This window comes from Pithys albifrons, chromosome 8 (genome assembly GCF_047495875.1).
Source record: "Pithys albifrons albifrons isolate INPA30051 chromosome 8, PitAlb_v1, whole genome shotgun sequence".
Taxonomy (NCBI): domain Eukaryota; kingdom Metazoa; phylum Chordata; class Aves; order Passeriformes; family Thamnophilidae; genus Pithys; species Pithys albifrons.
In genome coordinates, this window is record NC_092465.1 from 15,264,497 (window position 1) to 15,282,017 (window position 17,521).

Genomic DNA, 17,521 nt, shown 5'->3' on the forward strand with positions numbered 1-17,521 from the left:
AGCTCCCCATGAAGATCCCATGTCACTTAGTTCAAACTGGGCAGAGGAAGAGGAGGAGGAGATGGGGAGGACAGTGAACACCTGACCTCAGCTAGCACTGCTCAGAGCTCCTTTCCTCTCCACTGCTGAGCTGGGAGCAGCAGCATCATCTGGGATTGCGAAGAGAAAGTTCTACACCAGAGAACGGAGAGGAGGCAGAGCACTGGCAGTATGCACAGATTCTACAGAAATGGATACAGAGGCTCACATGGTCCAGAACCACCCTTCCTGGATGAGCATGGGTGGGCTGCCTGGCAGCACAGCCAGACATGCTGCACATAGCCCAAGTGGAGCCAGCTTTGGGTAGTTTCTAGCTGGGAAAGAGAACCCACATACAGACATGTTAACTCACTGCATCTGTAATGCTTCCCACTGGCTTTTGAGTTTGTGGGAAAGCCAGCATGCCTGGAACCCTAGGACTGCCAGCTGTGCAGGGAGGAACATGGAACAAGGGCCTGCCCCAAGTCATGACTCTGAAATCTTCCTGGCAATGGGATGGCTGCTTGTTCTTTGGCTGGTAAAAAGTCAAAACTCCCAGTTTAGGGCATTAAGCTTAATGGTGACATCAGTGAGATGTAAATGGACTTTTTCCCTCAGAGGAGGTGAAAAAGAGAAATACAGGCCAGGTCCTTAGAAAAATCAACACAAACAAAAAAATAACCCCAAATCTGAATTTGTCTGCTTGGTTCCCCTTCAGTTCAAGGCTGGCATGGTTTGTTCTCTGCTCTGTAGGAGGATTTAGCTCCTATTGACAGATGAGCTAATCAGTTCCCCTCAGCTCTTGAAGCTTTATCAAAGCCAGTTAATCATGTTACTGATGTCTGCCCAGGCCAGAGCTCTCCACTTCTGTCCTCTGCCAACAAGGCGACACAAATGCACACCACACATGAGTAGGGATAATTTTTTCCCACTTTCAATTCCACCATCAAGAGGACATCGCTAGTGGCTATTCAGCCAACATGTGGATGCTGCCCATCTCTTTCAGCCCCTTTGTCACCATTTGCTTCTGGGGAGATGTGGTAGCTCCACCAGGGTCTCATGAAGGAGCAGGATGATCTCTACAGGCCAACCTCACATCTCATTGCTAGCACAGTGGTGGCAACAATGGAAGGATTCGTACTCAGTTTTGGAAGGCTCAAGTCCTCTGCTGGAAGGCTGCTGAAGCCAAGAGCCATTTGAAACCAGATACCAGGATGTGCACTCTAGAATTCTGTCCCTGCCACTGGGTCTATTTTACTTCTGTACCCAAATTTCACCAACCGTTGCTCTGTCTGGCTCCTCCTGAGGGCTATGGTCCTTCCTTCTGGAATGGCTCTATCCACACATACACACATATTCGCCAAGTCAAGAGGACTGCCTTTTCCCACTGAGTTTTGGATAATTCCTTCCACCTTTATACCAGTGACAGAAGGACCTAGACACGAAGATCTCTCTGGTCCTGATTTTGCTTCCTGTCAGGGTCACTTGGACTGACACTATCTAGTGGTCTGTCCTTGGGTGGATACTGCTCAGGAGCCTGTTTGGAGATGACTGGTGTTCACTGGACTGTTTCACTAACCACTGTAAGTACTGGCAGCTGCTTCTCCTCCCCTCATCCTGCAGACCTGCACTAGGGCTACAGTCTGAGCTACCAGGGAGACTTCTGGGGCGAGGCTGCCAGCATCTGCCGTGCCCTCTGGGCTTGTGCAGTGTGAATGACATGGTTTCATCCTCAGAGTTGCTCTGTACCAGTAATCTGACTAGGACTTCAGGCTGGTCCATGACGTGGGTTGAGACTTGCAGCTCCAAGGTGGATCAAAGAAGGGGCTGCCACCTCTGCTTGGGAGAGAGACTGGGCTGCAGAGCCAAGGAGCTGCATGTGGAGAGACTGCTGTGTTCAGCCATGGGGCAGTCCCTAAATTAGCTATTTCAGACAGAAAGGAGTTTCTCTAAAGCCTTATACTCCCCTGCCTCACCTAGACCTCTCCACCCACTTTCTGATCTGACGAGAGATTTGTTTCTCTCTGGGGTTGCTGGAGGTCCCACTGCCATGTAAGCCAAGAAGACACTCTTGGGCCACTCATAGGAGCAGAGAGAACAGTATAAAAGGTGCCACATAAGCAAAGAAAAAAAGCAAACGCCATGGATGTTCTATCCAAGCCAAGCTGTATTAGCTGGCTCTCCACACCATGTCCTGCTCCTCTCCACAGGTGAGCAAGCGGGCGCTCTTGGCTGCGCTGTGAGACACAATCACCCACCTATACAGACAATGTCCATGAAGCCATACATTCCATAGCAGATCTGGAAGAGCAGGTCCTGGCGCTGCCATTTGGCTGAAGGACTGAAGGTCGACCAGATGAGCCACGAGATACTGGCGATGAGGAAGAGGGAACCCAGGATGGCTGCTGCTATCTGAACCTTCTCGATGACTGTCAGAGAGATGGCCTGCCACTGCAAGGGGAGGCAACAGGGAGAAGGGACAAGAGGGAGGGAGGAAGAAAAAAAGATAAGAGATTAGTCACTTAGGGCACATCATTGTTTTATGTCACAGTGGTAGTTTTGGAGATCTCAAGAGCACCTATGAGCATAGGTGCTTTTACCTGGTCCTTATCTGGAATGGAGTTTGGCATTCAACAGCACATGGCCCCAGGTTTTCTGACAGCATTGCTGAAGAGGCAATGGAAAGGAATCCTGCATCTCACCAGTAAAGCATAGAGACCTGAGCAAGGCAGGATAGACGAGGGCAAGACACCAAAAATAATATCCACATGACAACAGATCTGTGATGGCCGTTACAAACCAGGAAGTTCAGTTGCTCCCTAAGATAGAGACCAGATAGTATCATCAGCCACGGCATCCTAAGAATGTAAGAGTGTCTCAGAGAGCCAAGTTTTCTTTCAGAGGCCTCACATGAGCTGGCTCTGTGCCACTTTGTGAGATCCAACAGGATCACGGCACTCGGTAGGATCTTGCAGCAGCAATGCACATCCCATGGAACTTGCTCCAAACAACACAAGTTGCTATGGTCAGGACACCCTGCCTTTAGGTGATGACAAATTCAGGCTGTGTTCCAAGGTAAATGTCATTGCTTCTTCCTCAGAAGAAGAAAAAAATAGAAACAACTCCCCCAAATCCATTCACTATGTCAAATAGTTTTGTATAAGCTACATTATAAATATCCTAAGCCTGGACTCCTCTCTGTCATCCAACATAAAACCTCCCCACTCAGATTTACACTGCTGAGAAAACTGCCCTATAAAATCAAGAGCAGAAATTGGTGTCTTTAACAGCATTTGGGGATGTGGTCCATAGCCTTTCCTGCAAATCAAAAATAAAGAGTGTAAACAGGCTGGGGAGAGACAGTCTCTTCTGGCATCAAAGTATATAGGCCACCTCTAGCTGTGAGATACATGCCCTTGAAATCACAGTGGGACTGGCAGGAGGATAAACAAAGATGGACTTTAACCTCCTGCAGGTACAGAAGATTCAGAGGAACTGAAAATGTTTAGCCTAAATTCAGCCCCAATTCAGTGTCCCTGTGAAGCGTCATCTCTTCTGAGACCTCAGAATCCCTCATGATTTCACACATATCCTAGGACAGCAGGGTCACCCATCAAGCCTTGTCCCATCCTTCTGCAGGGTAAAAAGGGAGTTCAGTTGGTCGGTTCCTCTTTAATGCCTAGGCCAGCCAGGAATTAGCCATATTTTTTGTGATGTAGGAAGGACTTTGAACCTTGATTGAAGGGCAAGAAAGACAAGAGGTGACTTGGGCTGGTACAGGCATGCATGGCATTGCTACCAGTCCAAAGACCAAACTGCTGAACTGAATGCAGTCCTCTTAAAAGGGCTGCATTTGGAGAGGAACAGACAAAAGCTTCCACCTGTGCATGAAGTCTGCAGGCTGCAACTGGAAGGAGATTGCTCTGCCTCTGCCAGCCTTGCTCCTTGGCTTACATCCTGCAAGGGCAGACAGCTCTCAAACCGTCTATCTATTGTGCAGCATCAGTGAGGTAGGTGGTACTAGACACTACATAGCTGGCCACAGAGCTGCTGAGCACAGAGAAAACTTGTTCCCTGATGAGGCAGGACTGGTGTGCTGGTTTAAAGGTAAGCCGGCAGGAGGAAATGAACCCAGCTCAGGATAGATTATAAGTCAGAGTTACAATTTAATAAAAATATTACAATAAATACAATGACACAAAGAGAAATTGCTTTTAACCCACAAAACCCAGTAGTATAACTCAGCACCCTGGGGCACAAACACAAAGGGGTTTGTTAGCCCCTGTGCTGAGTCCCACGTGGTTCTCCCCAGTCCAAAACAAAAGGAAGTGAAAAACCTGTTGGTGCAGCTGATGGTTGTAGTCTGGTGAAGAGTGGTGAAGAGTGGTGGTCTCCTCCTGTCGAGGTTCTGATCCTCCTCTGGATCCTATGAGTGGTTCCCCATGTCCCAAAACTGCCAAGGTTATATCCCCTCAGGTCCAGGTGGGACTGCCCAGTACCTCCCTCAAGGCAGGGAGTTACACAAGAAGTAATCTCACTCTGTGACTCATAAGGTATTTGGCATCATTGATGGCCCATTAGCAGACATGACAACTCAGGCTGGGTGTGGAGGTGCTAACGACTTCCTGGAAGGGAGTTATCACAGCTCTTATCTCACAGATGTCTTACAAATCCAGCTCACAGCCTGAGGGGTCGGGTGTGCTCTGGGCAGCTACTGCAAATGGTCCATTGTTAACAGTTCATGGGAAATGAACAGAGGGTGTAGAATACATAGCTTTGGTCACACCCACACAGTGATAAACTGGTCCCACGTGCTGAACTAGGACAACAGGGTTCAGCTAAACCAAACCTCCTCTTGGGTTCAGCTAGCCCCAGTCCTCTTCCTACCATCTGACCCTGCAGCTAACCCTGCCAAAGGCAAACATCGAGCACTGGGGACACTTGGTGATCCCTTCAACAGGCCATTCCCACTCTGCCACAGCCTGAACTGCTCCAGGCCTCCACCAAATCCAGCCACATTGTGCCACTAAGACATTGACATAGAAAACAGCCTCCTCTTAGGGCTGGAAGTTTGATGGCGCCAGTCTCAATGAGTCAAGGAAAGGTGCAAGGGTACTGGAGTCCACAGGACAGTCACAGCTGTGCAACTCCTCTCCTGACATAAAACAGAGCAAAGGCCACCCAGCACCTCCAAATTTGGCTTCTGAGAGTGGAATCAGCAGCTATGCCTTCCTCCCATGAGCTCTTCAGCTTTGTTCTCAACCACTTCAGGACATATCTGCAAGCAAGAACCACACACCACTTCAGGACAAATCTGCAAGCAGTGCCACCAGGTCAGAGCTCCAGGACTAAATGCATGTGTCAGGAAGGGAGTTTGGATATGTGTGTAGGGTTGCACTTTCACCACTGCAGCCCAGACCACATCTCCCCTTCCACTAACTGGGTCATGCTGAGGGGATGGGAGTGCAGGGAGCCCGGGCACAGCCTGGTGCTGCATGCAAAGGTTTTCCTGCAGGCCCCTTACACTGGCCTGCATGTGCCTGTGCCAGCCAAATCATTCTGCATCATTTCTCTCTCTCAAGGAGGTAATGGACTGACTCCTCACCATCTGTCTGGCACACTGCAAGGCCTGTGGTGGCAACAGGTCCTTCCGATGTAGCAATTAAAGATAGAAAAAGAAGAAGGAACTGCTAGAACAATTAGCAGCTCTTTGCAGAGAAAGGGAGGATGAGGCGCAATACTAAATACACTGCCAAAGTGGATGGGGCTCAGAGCACAGAGAAGTCACATCTGAGTGCAAACTTCAAACCCTGCTCCTCTCGGCTGGGAAGAGAGAGGCTGAAACAGCAGCAGGGACATTGCCTGATGCTGCTCAGCTGGCAGTGGCTGCCAGGAAGTTTGCTGTGGTGATAATGAAGAGGCTGGAGTCTGTCAGCCGTGCCGGGGGGTAGGAGGCTCTCCCCCTGCATCTGGCACTAAGTGACAGTGACACGCACAGCAGCAGTCCTTACTCTGTTCAGGAGGTGGCACTGGGCTGTGATTACCCTCTGGCAAGGAGGTAAATGGGTCAAAGCTGAACACTGGGGAAAATAACCAGCTTGCAGAAGAATTTCGTATTTTCCAGGGGAAAAAAAAGTAAGTAATAAATATTGTATGTCTTCTCTGGAAACCCTGTGAACTGCAATTTAGCATTCCAGATCTAGCTTGAGCCACCAGTAACCAGAGTCATTATTTTTCATCTTTTAATTCCATTTTGCTACACAACATAGGGTATGAGGTTTGCACAGAGAGAACAGAAGTGGTGAGACAGAAGAAAAAGCCTGTTACCCAGTCAGTGCACAGACAGAAGGGTCCAAGAGCTTTTCAGAGGTGGAACGTGCTGATGAAGAAGGAGCTGGGCTTGATGTGTCCCTGCACTTCTAGTCTTGGGACCCCACCTCAATCACAGCACTGTGCCTTTCAGATTCCATCAGAGCACTTAGAAAATCACCTCTTTTCTTAACTCCTCTTGACCATCATTATGGCCAGCAGACCAGGGAATTGGCAGGTGACCCTGTCATCCTTGGGTCACCACCAGAGCTGCAAAGAAGGGTCTCAGCAACACTGCCGAGTCCCTTTACTGGTATATCTGAAACCCCCAAAGCTCTTGGTTTGAATGCCTGGCTGCAGACATGGCCCCCTCCCTCCAAATCTTCAGCTCTTATGTTCAAGCTCTAGCAAGATCACAGTGTCAAGCAATCCCATCTTGTGGGGAAAGACCTAAAGCTAAGCCCTTCTTCCCTCAGCTGATAATGACTGTCAAGTTCTGGGTAACTGGGCTGCACTGAAGTGCAGCTTTAACAACTGGCAGCTCACCCAGGTTGTCAGTCAAGGGATGTGACCTTTAGGCAGGTAGAAAGCTCCACAGATGCTCTGCCAGTGCTGAACAGGGCAGAACAAAGGATTTGGTGGTACCAGAAAGCTTTAAAGGCTCCTGCAGGATAACAGAGCAGCTTTTTGAGCTCTAGGTTCACAAAGGCTTCAGAGCACGGCCAAGCAGCTCTCTGTGATGGTTTGCCACCCATGCTGGAAAAAGGGCTCCTACTCTCCAAACCGTTCTGAAGAGCAGAAAGACAGCTCCAGACAGCTCTTCAGAATGGTTTGGAGAGTAGGAGCCAAGCTCTGCAACCCATATGCCTCAGAAAGGGTTTCTTAGGAGCTCAGGCCTAACATTTGTAATGACCTTATTCCAGATCCAAGCTGGGATCAATGCCTGCCACTCATTCTCTTGCACTGTTTCATAAACTCCATGTTGAACTTGGGACCAATATGCTTCCCTGTTTGCTTCAGTGCTTCTACTTGGAGGCCTGTGAGTGAAAGCCTTCAACTGCTAATGTAACACAGATTAATAATATCATTACTGTAGTATTTAAGGACTGATCTGTATTTCTCTTTCTTTGGCACCAGCAGCCTCCAAAGGTTCCCAGGCACCAGCATCGGCAGATCCAAGGCAGCTATTGCCTGCAGAATATGTCTGTCTTACTGCAGCAGCTTGCAAAGCAGTCTTGTTTGCTGGAAAAGCCTTCCTACACTCCCCTGAGAGCTCCCCCATTCCTGCCTGAGGCAGTTCAGTTTATTTTTATTGCTGTATCTGACACGTCCCCTTAATACGTATCATTAACATCCTGAGCTGTGCTAGTCAGCAATTTAATTCTCAGACCCAGGGTCACAAGCAAGAAGAGGTTTTTCTTAGAAGGCTAGAGAGGATAATTTCCAGCACTGCTTAGGTCTGGCTCTTTCCTCACTGCTATCCCAAGGCCCTGGCCATCCTCCTCAATTATCTTTTGGAGGATGGCTTTTCTTTTTATAAATTCACCAAGCAAAGTTACACTACCACTGTGGCATAGCTTCCCTGCTGTACACTTGCAGATGCTATGGCTTATTTAGCTACTAGAAAGGCAAGAGGGAGGAAGGAGGGTCCAGTAGAGCCATGTCATGGAAACATGCAGTAACGAAACCCCCTCTCCTCCACATGCCAGAACATCTGGTAAGACTCAGGCTACAGCATCAAAATCCTAGAAAGTTCCTCTTAAAACGCAAAGGCCAGGAAGTCTCTCCTGGAGTGATTGATTGCACCCATTGCTTGCAGGCTACAGCTGAAGCTCAGCAGGGACCAGGCAAAGTTCACACTTATCACAACTGATTCAGAAGGCTGGGACAGCCAGGAGACATCAGTAAACTTCCCTCAAGCTTTTTAACTCAGGATCTCAGGCTGAAATTCAAACATCCTGTGACCTCAGCCACTTTCCTGGCAGATGTGAGTGTCTTCATGGAGCGGCCATATAAGACCACTCATCAGCTCTTAGCAGAGCATGACCATGAGGAAAACAGAGCTAGGGGAGAATATAGAACAGATCCCAACCCCAGCACTGGATAACTAAGGATCTTTGGAGCTGAAACAGCCACAATACAGGAAGAGTCAGAGATAACAATGGTAAATCAGAGTTGAACTCCTCGAGACTGCAGACAGCTGTAGATCTGTGAAGGTTGGTTCAAATAGATCTCCTGTTTGCTAAAATCAGAGCATCAGCGTAGATGTGGCTTAGGGGTAACTACGAAGGATCTGTATAGATTAAATACACTGCAGAGTCCCAACACAGGAGATACTCCATTGTATATCAGCACCACAGTGCAGACAGTACTATCATGTCCTTCTAAAACCCTGTGTTTTCTGGTTCTTTTTAAAATCATGGGCTTTTCTCAAATATTGCAATGGAGAAGAGCATTTAAAGCCTCCATGCCCATGACTCCTGTCTTGGTGATTAGCAGACTGGAGAGGAGCATGGATGGATGGATGGATGGATGGATGGATAATGGACAGATAAAAGCTCTGAATCTTCTGGTTGCTCACAGCTGGTGGGATACTTTTGCTCATTTGCTGCCTGACTGCTGCTTGGCAGGACACCTGCCATGTTGTCTAACAACTTTAATCCCCCAAACTCAGCAGGTTAGCAGTGCTGATGCTTTAAGACCTTTGCTCTTAAATGCGTGCAATACAGGGAGAGGGGATGGGGTGGGTTAATTTATAGAGATTAATTCTGCCAGAATACCAGACTAAAGGTCTCTCTCTGGTATGAAACATCATAACAACCTAGAGGGTGGAAGAAGTCTGTGTTAAATATGCATGAACTGGGCTGTAACTTCTCTACCCACACCACGCATCTTCATACACATCTGGCACATACTGTGCTCCTAAGCACTCCAAAAAATGTCAGATGTCAAAATTGGCAGAGAAACATGCGAGTCCTGGGGAAGATATAGGTGTTGGATATGCTGCTCTGCTCGGACCAATGGGACATGCTTCAGGTAGTCCCAGACCTGCCAGCTGGCTGGGTTTGGCTTTCCAGGAGTTTATCAGATGAGAGGACACAGGGGATAGGTAGGCCTTTTGCTGGTTAGAATCTAGCCAGGCTCAGAGCATCACCCAAACAGGTTTCATTTGACAAGGAGGTGAGGTTTGTGGGTCATTGCCTATATTATAGTTGGTCTGGAATAAAGAGATGATCATGGCTTCCTCTAGCATTTGTCCTCCAAGAACTGTGCTTGATACATTGAGAGATTTCTAGTAAGAATAAAGCTGGGCAGAAGTTCCAGCAGACCCTGAGAAGAAACGTCATGGACTCTGAGTTTTTACTTACAGATATGCTTGTGTGTTCAGCTGGTCTGTGCTATGCACATGGGGGGTGAAGACTGAGCAGAAAGGATACTCTTTCCACCTGCACGTGCTGTGACATTTTGTTACAGGACATGGTGTCAGGGCATTGCAGCTCCTGTGTCCTCTCTGCCTCCCTTGACCAGCATCTCACCAGATGATGAGAGCCACTGAGGAATGAGGCATGTGCAGAGACAGGTTACGGGGTCCCAAGTCCTTAGTCCTTGTGGAAAGTGCAGGCATGGTGTTATCAGCCACTTCTCACAGGATTTTGGAAACTAATGCTAGTGTAGCATCTGCTTCCCAGCAGTGCCTTTCTGCTGGCACCAGACAGGCACCCAGGCACGCAGCTGTAACTCTATACACACTGCATTTATTCCAGACCAAATGACTTTTCACTCCAGTTGCTCTTCCCACCCTTTGAATATCCCAGTCCTTCTCTGAGAGATGCTGTGAAGTCTAAGCCAGCAATGTGAAGGCTCCAAGCTGGGATCTGCACAGTCCTCTGGAATCCTTACTCCCAAAGCAGAGCTCTCTAACTTACTTGCTCCTATTTCTCAGTTTTTGTGTTCATAGCAAAGACCAGCAGATCAGATCCATTTCTGATAGGGGAGCCCAGAAATAGTGACCCTTTGCCCAGGCTCTGAGACGTGTGTGTGGGATGGGAGCTTGCCCATGAACAGCTCCAACAAATTTTAGCTGAGGGAGGAACAGGAAGAAAGTCATTGACCCATTGCCCTGAGCCACCTGAAAGTGCAGAGCATTTGGAGGTCATTCATTAAAGGCAGTGCTGGCAACACATACATTCCTAAAACTGTACCACAAACCTTCAATGCTGCTCAGCGTCACAGATCTGAGCTCAGATCTGAGGCCTAAGAAGCATTAGGGCAGTCACAGAGTAGCTTTTCAGAAATAAACAAATGCTGCTTTGTCCACACCTCCCCTCCTGTGTTTCAATCTGCTCTGAGTTACTACAGCCAAAAAATTAAAACACCCTGGGTCAGATGCTTGGGATGAAACTAGAGATCTGTCCAGCCCATAGCTCATGGAAAATTGAAACAGAAGCTGTAGGGACTTTCAGAGAGCAGGCAGGCATTTTCCTTCCCAATAGCCAAGTTTCCCCAGGATGTCCCCCTGATTTCACTACTTCATTTAAGTATGAAGTCCTGAAGAATTGTCCCTGTTTCCTCTGTGTGGTTAGTGACCTTAGGCCTGGGAAAGGCACACAGAGATTCCAGTTTGAAAGAGAGAGCAGGTGTTTGCATTCCACCCTCCACCCCCCCACCCCACCCCGCTGTACAACTGAGCACCATGGCCAGCACAGTTCTTGCCTGCTGGTAGAAAATAACCCACAGAGAGCCAGGCACTGGACAGACCGACATCCCTACAGACATCACCCTGGTCTAGGAACCACTGTAATGTCTCTCCAGTCCAGATGATGCTGATTAAGCAGCAGTGCCTGGATGTGAACTGCTTCCTTACATCCAAGGCATTAATGGTGCTCAGCAAAGGCATGCAGCAATTAATCCATCTTCAGTTGTTGTCCTGCAATAAACCGATTGCTAAGGATAATTTATCCCATTTTTAATAGTCACACAGTTTTCCCTGTTCTGAATCGTGATTATAAATTCCCAGTCTGCAGTGAGGCTTATTAGGCCACAATGCTTTTGAACTCAGAAGAGAAAGAAGGTGGGTCCTCACATGACTTTCACAGCCACTTATATCAAGATGTGCCTTAACTGTTGTGTGCCCATATGCAAAAGTCCACCAAGAACGAGGGTTGGAGAGACCAGAGTATCAGAGTCAACACCCCTTGTGCCATGCCATGATCATGGCAGTAACGTTAAAAAGGTGGCAAGAGGAGAATTCTAGAAACCCTCCATCTGCCTCCATCCCTCATGCCACCACAGAGGATTCTCAGCAGGAGGAGACCAAGGTTAATCGCACAACTATAGACACATGGAGTCTCAGCATATTTCTCCGTCATTGTCACAGACTGTGTGCTCTGTTGCAGCAAATCCCATAGTGGCTCTTCCCCTCGAGATAGCGGCATACTTGTGGTCTCCAGTGGATGAACACATCTGAACAGCTGTGAGTGGTTACAGCACTATTGTGGTCACACTGGAATTTTCAACAAAAGGCAAGTGAATGCAGGAATTGCCAGGCACAGAAAAAGCCAACTTCTGAGGAGATGCCCCTGGAACCACTGAGCAGAACATGGGGCCTCTCTGGACCAGCCCCTGACAACCCTTTTTAAATATCTCAGACATATGGATCCCTGTGCACAGAGAAGGAAAATCCACACAGGTAAAATCCACTTGCTTCCAGAAACAAAAACTGAAACAAGGATAAATAGACTTTGAAATGTCTCTAGTACCTTTACCTGCAGAGGGTTCTTTGTGCTTATGGCAATGACATGATACTTGTAGTAACACAGCTCACAGCTCCAGCAGCCTCTCTCACTAATCCATTTGATCAGACATGGCTGGTGCGTGCACTTCACCGATCCATCGCATCGACATGGGCTCAACAACTCCCCCTGAAAAAGAGAGACAGCATCAGCAAGGCTCCCCTCCTCCCCTCCTCTCACAGGCGTGGCACGGCACAGCACAGCACAGCACAACATGGCACAGCTCCACCAATTTGATCTTTGTTCCTTTTTACTTGGTTTGGCTTAGGCAATCATGCTGCCTTCACCCATTTTCCCTCTAATAATTCTTGGCTGATGTGAACAGAGACTGACAGGGATGTAATGGTCTCAGATACTTGGGTCTTACATTTTTTTGTGGGAAGATAATCAGCGCCTAATCACCACTGAAGGAAAAACTAGATAAGCACAACTCTTACCAGACACTAGAGGATCCACTCTAGACCACAACCAGAGGACACAACTCTTCTGGCAACCAGGTATCACTGGTTCACTGCTCAGGTTTCTGTTTCTCTGCTACCTGTTTTAGAAAGTGAGGTTGGTGGTGGGCATAGCTGTGAGACAGCCTCTGCTGCAGACTGGTGTCCTGGGCAGGCTTCCTCAAGCCCATGCAGGCAGGCAGGAGAGCAAGCACAGACGTGGCTGCCCTTGTGCTTTCTGTGCAGGCTGGCTCGTGCCAGCTGTGGAGGTGCCATTCCTCCCTGGGAGCTGACCTGAGCACAGTGCCATGTGGCAATTCCCAGGACTTGGCAGGCAGTGGGTGTTTGCAGTGTTAGACACACGACTCTCCTTCCCAGTGCTCCCGGACCTGGAGGGACAAACCCAACCGTGGGTAGCAGATGTGTGCATTGGGTCCAGGTTTTTGTGTACTCATAGTCCAGCAAGGAAAAAGTCCTCAAATTTCACTCTCCCACCAGCCACTTCCCCTAGGCAGTCATACTGATGCATAGTCTACAGGGCTAGCTGTTTGCACCCTAGAAACAAGCAAGATGGAGAACAAATTGTGTCCTGGATTGTGACAGAGACGTTTAGGAGTGGTGGCTAAAAGACAACCTCCTGTCTCGCTCCCTTGTTTCTGGTGTAGCTTTAAACAGGGTATCCGGGAAAACCCAATATTATTCTGATCCATCTGCTATCTTACTGCTCACCATGGGACTAAACTCCTCTCTGCACACAAGCTCAGAAGCTCATTTTACAGTTGTTTGCCATCGCTTATTTAGGGAAGAACAGAGCAATTACATATTATTTCTCACCTCTTAGTGTTTAAAAGCCACAATATAGACTCCAATAGTGTATTTAGCTGTGCTCCAAGATTTAAAAGGTTCTAAAGGCAGAATAATATCTATGGAACAGGGAAGGCTAGCATCATACTTTGAATGTTGTGGAGAGGATATTTGCATTTACATCCACAGATCAGCCCCATTACTGCCATTGATGGAGCATCAGGATAACAGACCCTGGATTTGGACACTGCTTGATACAGTAAAAGACATCCATTATGACTGCCTCGGGTTAGGAACCATATTCCGCTCTTACCACCCCTGGTGGGAAACTGCCTCAGCTTCTAGGTCACTACATCAGGTCTCAGGATCTGAGGAACTGAGCACCACACTGGGCAAAAGCAATACTTTTTATGAAACCTAATGCAAACATATTAATTGTTTCATTTGTTTCGGCTAGGTGACCTAAAAATGTCATCTTCCATGAAATTTTAGCAAAACTGTAAATAACTGTTTATGTTACAAAACTAGACTCAGCTCTACTTGGTACTTGTTTTCCTTACACACTGGAGGGGCTGCAAAAGGTGAAGGGGAACAAGGAGGGTTGTAGGGTTCATGAACATTTTACAGCTGGAAAGGGCTGACAGGATAAACCAGAAGGGAAGCAGAGAAGGAGGAAATGGGAAAAAGGTGTGTGAGGGAAGGAGAGCACTGACATTTGGCATTCAAACTCCCCATGTGAGGTCCAGTTTGAGGGGCTCGGGTTCAGCTGTGCATATCTGTGATCTTTGCTGAGACTGAGGATCTTGCTGGGACACCGCAAGTGTGGTAATGAGCTATCACTGGCACGTACTGCCAGGCAGGATGCAAAAGGGAAGGGATAAGAGCTTAGCACAGCTTCTCTGCTTCCCAACTTGTCAAGCTTTTCCACACCAAGAGCTAGCCTGGTACAAGGACCACTGCTTCCTGCCTCTGGTCTACCCTTCTCGTCTCAGGCCCCGGTGCCTTGTTTTCTCAACAGTTTCATTCCTCAGCATACAAATGTGACCCCAGCAACAAGGAGGTAATGCAGAAACCTTCCAGCTCTGCAGCATCCCTGCCTTTCCACCTCGCTGCACACTGGGGTCTCCTGCAGGGCTCATAATGGTGAGTGCAGGACTTGGATTTTATCTAACAAGCAGCTGGAGGCATCAGTGATGAAGGATCAGGAATGGAGAAGAATGGAGCAGGACCTAAGAGCAACAGCCTCCAGGCGAAGGCAGAGGTGAAAAACTGTAGCTGCAGCCTGGGCTCACATTGACTTCTTGGGCTTTGTAATGACTGAGTCTATGAAATCTGAGTTTGTCTCTTCAGAGCCAAGAGATGTTCACAGACATCCTGCACTGCCGTGGGGACCCAGTCCCTCTTCCCTAACTGGGATGCTCCAACCTAGACAGTGTTGCCAGCTCCTGTAACCTCAGGACTCAACTGTGGAAAAGAATCCCCCAGTTACTTCATTTTTGCAAATCCAGCAAAAACTCTATTTATCACATTTTCTCCAGCCGTGTGAAATATTATATCCTTGCATGTGGCGCACAGCTATTTTTGCATACTGTGAAGCCCAATTCTGTCCACAGCAGGCATTTGTAAAACACTGCCACATGCACACACACGCACATGCACTCCTGTACCAGCAGAAAAACAAACACCAGGGGCATATTAAAGGAATAAATTCTTTGTACAGCAAAGGAGAAGGAGTCTCAATGCTGGCTGTACAGAGAGCTCAGGAACAGATCATCGGCTGTGATACACAAACAGGATTTGCTGCACAGAGACTTCTGTTGCTAAAAGCTACATGAACACAAAAGCAAGCCCAAAGTTAGATGCAGACCACAGCAATTAGAGATGGAAATTAAATCCCAATGCCTTTCTGCAGGTTTGTAGAAGATGGCTCTGCATAACATATTCTCCAGTGCTCAAACAACAGCATTTCCACCAATTCCCCTTGGGGACTGCTCTCCAAAGAGACTTTGAAGGGTCTATTTCCAACTCCACAACACTTATTTTTGCAATTTTCCTTTGTAGAGTTACATCCCATCACTGGGAATAGCCTAAGCATCATTTCTTTTTTGTCAACAGCCAGTGGAGAAATGCTCCCCAGCTTCAAGCTTCCTCCTCAGCTTGCTCAGTACCATCTTGCTCTTCTGAAACAGCCAAGTGTGCTTTAGATTTAGGGCACCTGCCATTTTTTTTTCTGTTATCCAAGTCTAAATTAGAAAAAGAGTTAAGAAAAAGGGGTGGGTGATCTGACTTCAACCACAATCATCTCTAAATATGCATGAAATACTCTTCCCCATGTATTACTCTTCCCAACCTCTTGGGAGAGCAATATATTAAGCAATTATATAGAATATTCTTTCCTATTTCTGGCTGTGATGGGAGCTTGTCTCTAGGAGTAGCAAGGGCGAGGCCAGGCTGAACTGGCTTTACCTTAAGGAGGACAATACTGCTGGAGGCAAAACAAGAGAGCACGTCTGTTCTAGCTCTGTCCTCTCCTGAATTCCCAATCTGTGCCCATTGCAGTACATCAAAGTGGTTAATGATTATCTGCCCACTGCTATTTTAAGCCTACTGGGAGGAGTGCTGAGAAAAGATGGAAAAAAAATAATAGCCAGTGTGCGCTTCTGGTGCTCAGCATATTGAGGGAGAAAATAACCACGTCAGGAGCAGCGTCACCCCTGTCGAGTGCTGGTGGCAGTGTTTTCGCCTGGTCATTTTATTGGTCATTTATCAGTGCTGAGAGCCCATCCACACATTGTTACCACAGCTGCAGCTGCTCACCCACCAGCAGGCAGACATGGGATGTGTTTCCCAGGCCTGTTCTTTCAGCTGCAAATTAAGTATAGCAAATGTACCCATCCAGCCTCCTTCAAACATGGCAGGTCTGGGGAGAATGTTGTCACTGGTCTAGGATATGGGCTTCTGGGCTGGCTCAGCTCCAGCTGTGCTGAATTTTGTCTGCTTGCTGGGCTGCTCCTGAGCACCAGCTCAGCTGGAAAGAATCCAGTTACCAACGTTCTGCTACCACAACCATTAAAGCAAACATTTTGAAAGCCAGTGCAAGCTGTACAGAAAATCAAGATAGCTGATGGTGAGCTTAAGACTTAACATTTTTTTTCATCAGGTGTGCTCAGGTTTGCAAAGTAGCATGAGCATCACCCACAGGACTAGTGCTCTGAACCACAGTGGGTCAATAAGAAGATGCTGAAGGAGTTGTCCACATCACAGGGGGTACCATTTCTTTCTGGGAATGCACATGCAGCTGCCACTGCTCACAGATATTCACACATGGATCTTACTGCTAGCATTTATCTGAGTTTGACTTGTTTGGAAAAGAAAACCAGGAATATTTAATTTCAGGTCTTCAACTGCATCTCCTAAACACACTTAAATCTTCACACTAAATTTAAATGCAATGGGAAGTTTTATTATGGCAAATAAATGCCAAATGATTTTTATATTAGGAACATAATTACTGACAAATTAAGTCCAATGGCAAAGAGAAACCCATTGTTACAGAGCTGGTAAACTTCAATAAACATACACTAATGATCACTCTCTTCACACACTTACAAAAGCTGCCCTTCCATCCTTTTAAACTAAACACACATTTTACTACCAGCAGCTCAAATGCTTCCTGTGAGTACCCCCACATGTGTAAGCACTGTGCCAGCCAGCACAGGCAACAAGGGACTTGAAATAGGCATCTATGTGTATTTGTGTGTGTGCATATGTGTGCATATTTATGTATATTGCATGAGATTCTCCAGCATTCTCCATTCCAGAGAGGAGTGGACTTAGGTCCCTGTGGTGTCAGGACAGAACAGGACATGGTTATGTATGGCGTTCTGTGGCAGGGTGGCACCTCCCCAGGCACCTCAGCAGAGCTGGGTGCCAATCCCAATCTCCGTTTTGGCAGCAATTTGCTGAGAGACTTTTCTTGACACAGCTGGGGAGATCCTCTGACTGGGCAGCTCCCTAAAACCTGGAGAACCTATAGGAAAATCTGTGCAAGTGATTGTAAAACAGAATCATCCAGACTCTGCCATCTCTGTGACCAGGACTGCCTCATCCAACAGCTTCCCTGCAAGATTGATCATCCCTGTGGCATGTAGAGGCAGCACT

General features: G+C 47.6%; 1 protein-coding gene across 2 annotated transcripts in view; it reads right to left on the minus strand.

Moving 5' to 3' along the window:
* Positions 1–17,521, minus strand: part of MARCHF4 (membrane associated ring-CH-type finger 4) — a 101,434-nt gene that overhangs the window by 18,046 nt on the left and 65,867 nt on the right. Inside the window, exons 2-3 of one of the 2 annotated variants that reach the window (XM_071562200.1) lie at positions 12,093–12,248; positions 2,277–2,469 (exon numbers count right to left, since the gene is read on the minus strand). In XM_071562200.1, the coding sequence (XP_071418301.1) occupies positions 2,277–2,469; positions 12,093–12,248 (349 nt within the window). Of the gene's footprint in view, positions 1–2,276; positions 2,470–12,086; positions 12,249–17,521 lie in introns of both variants that reach the window. The other variant, XM_071562199.1, reaches the window with a different exon arrangement.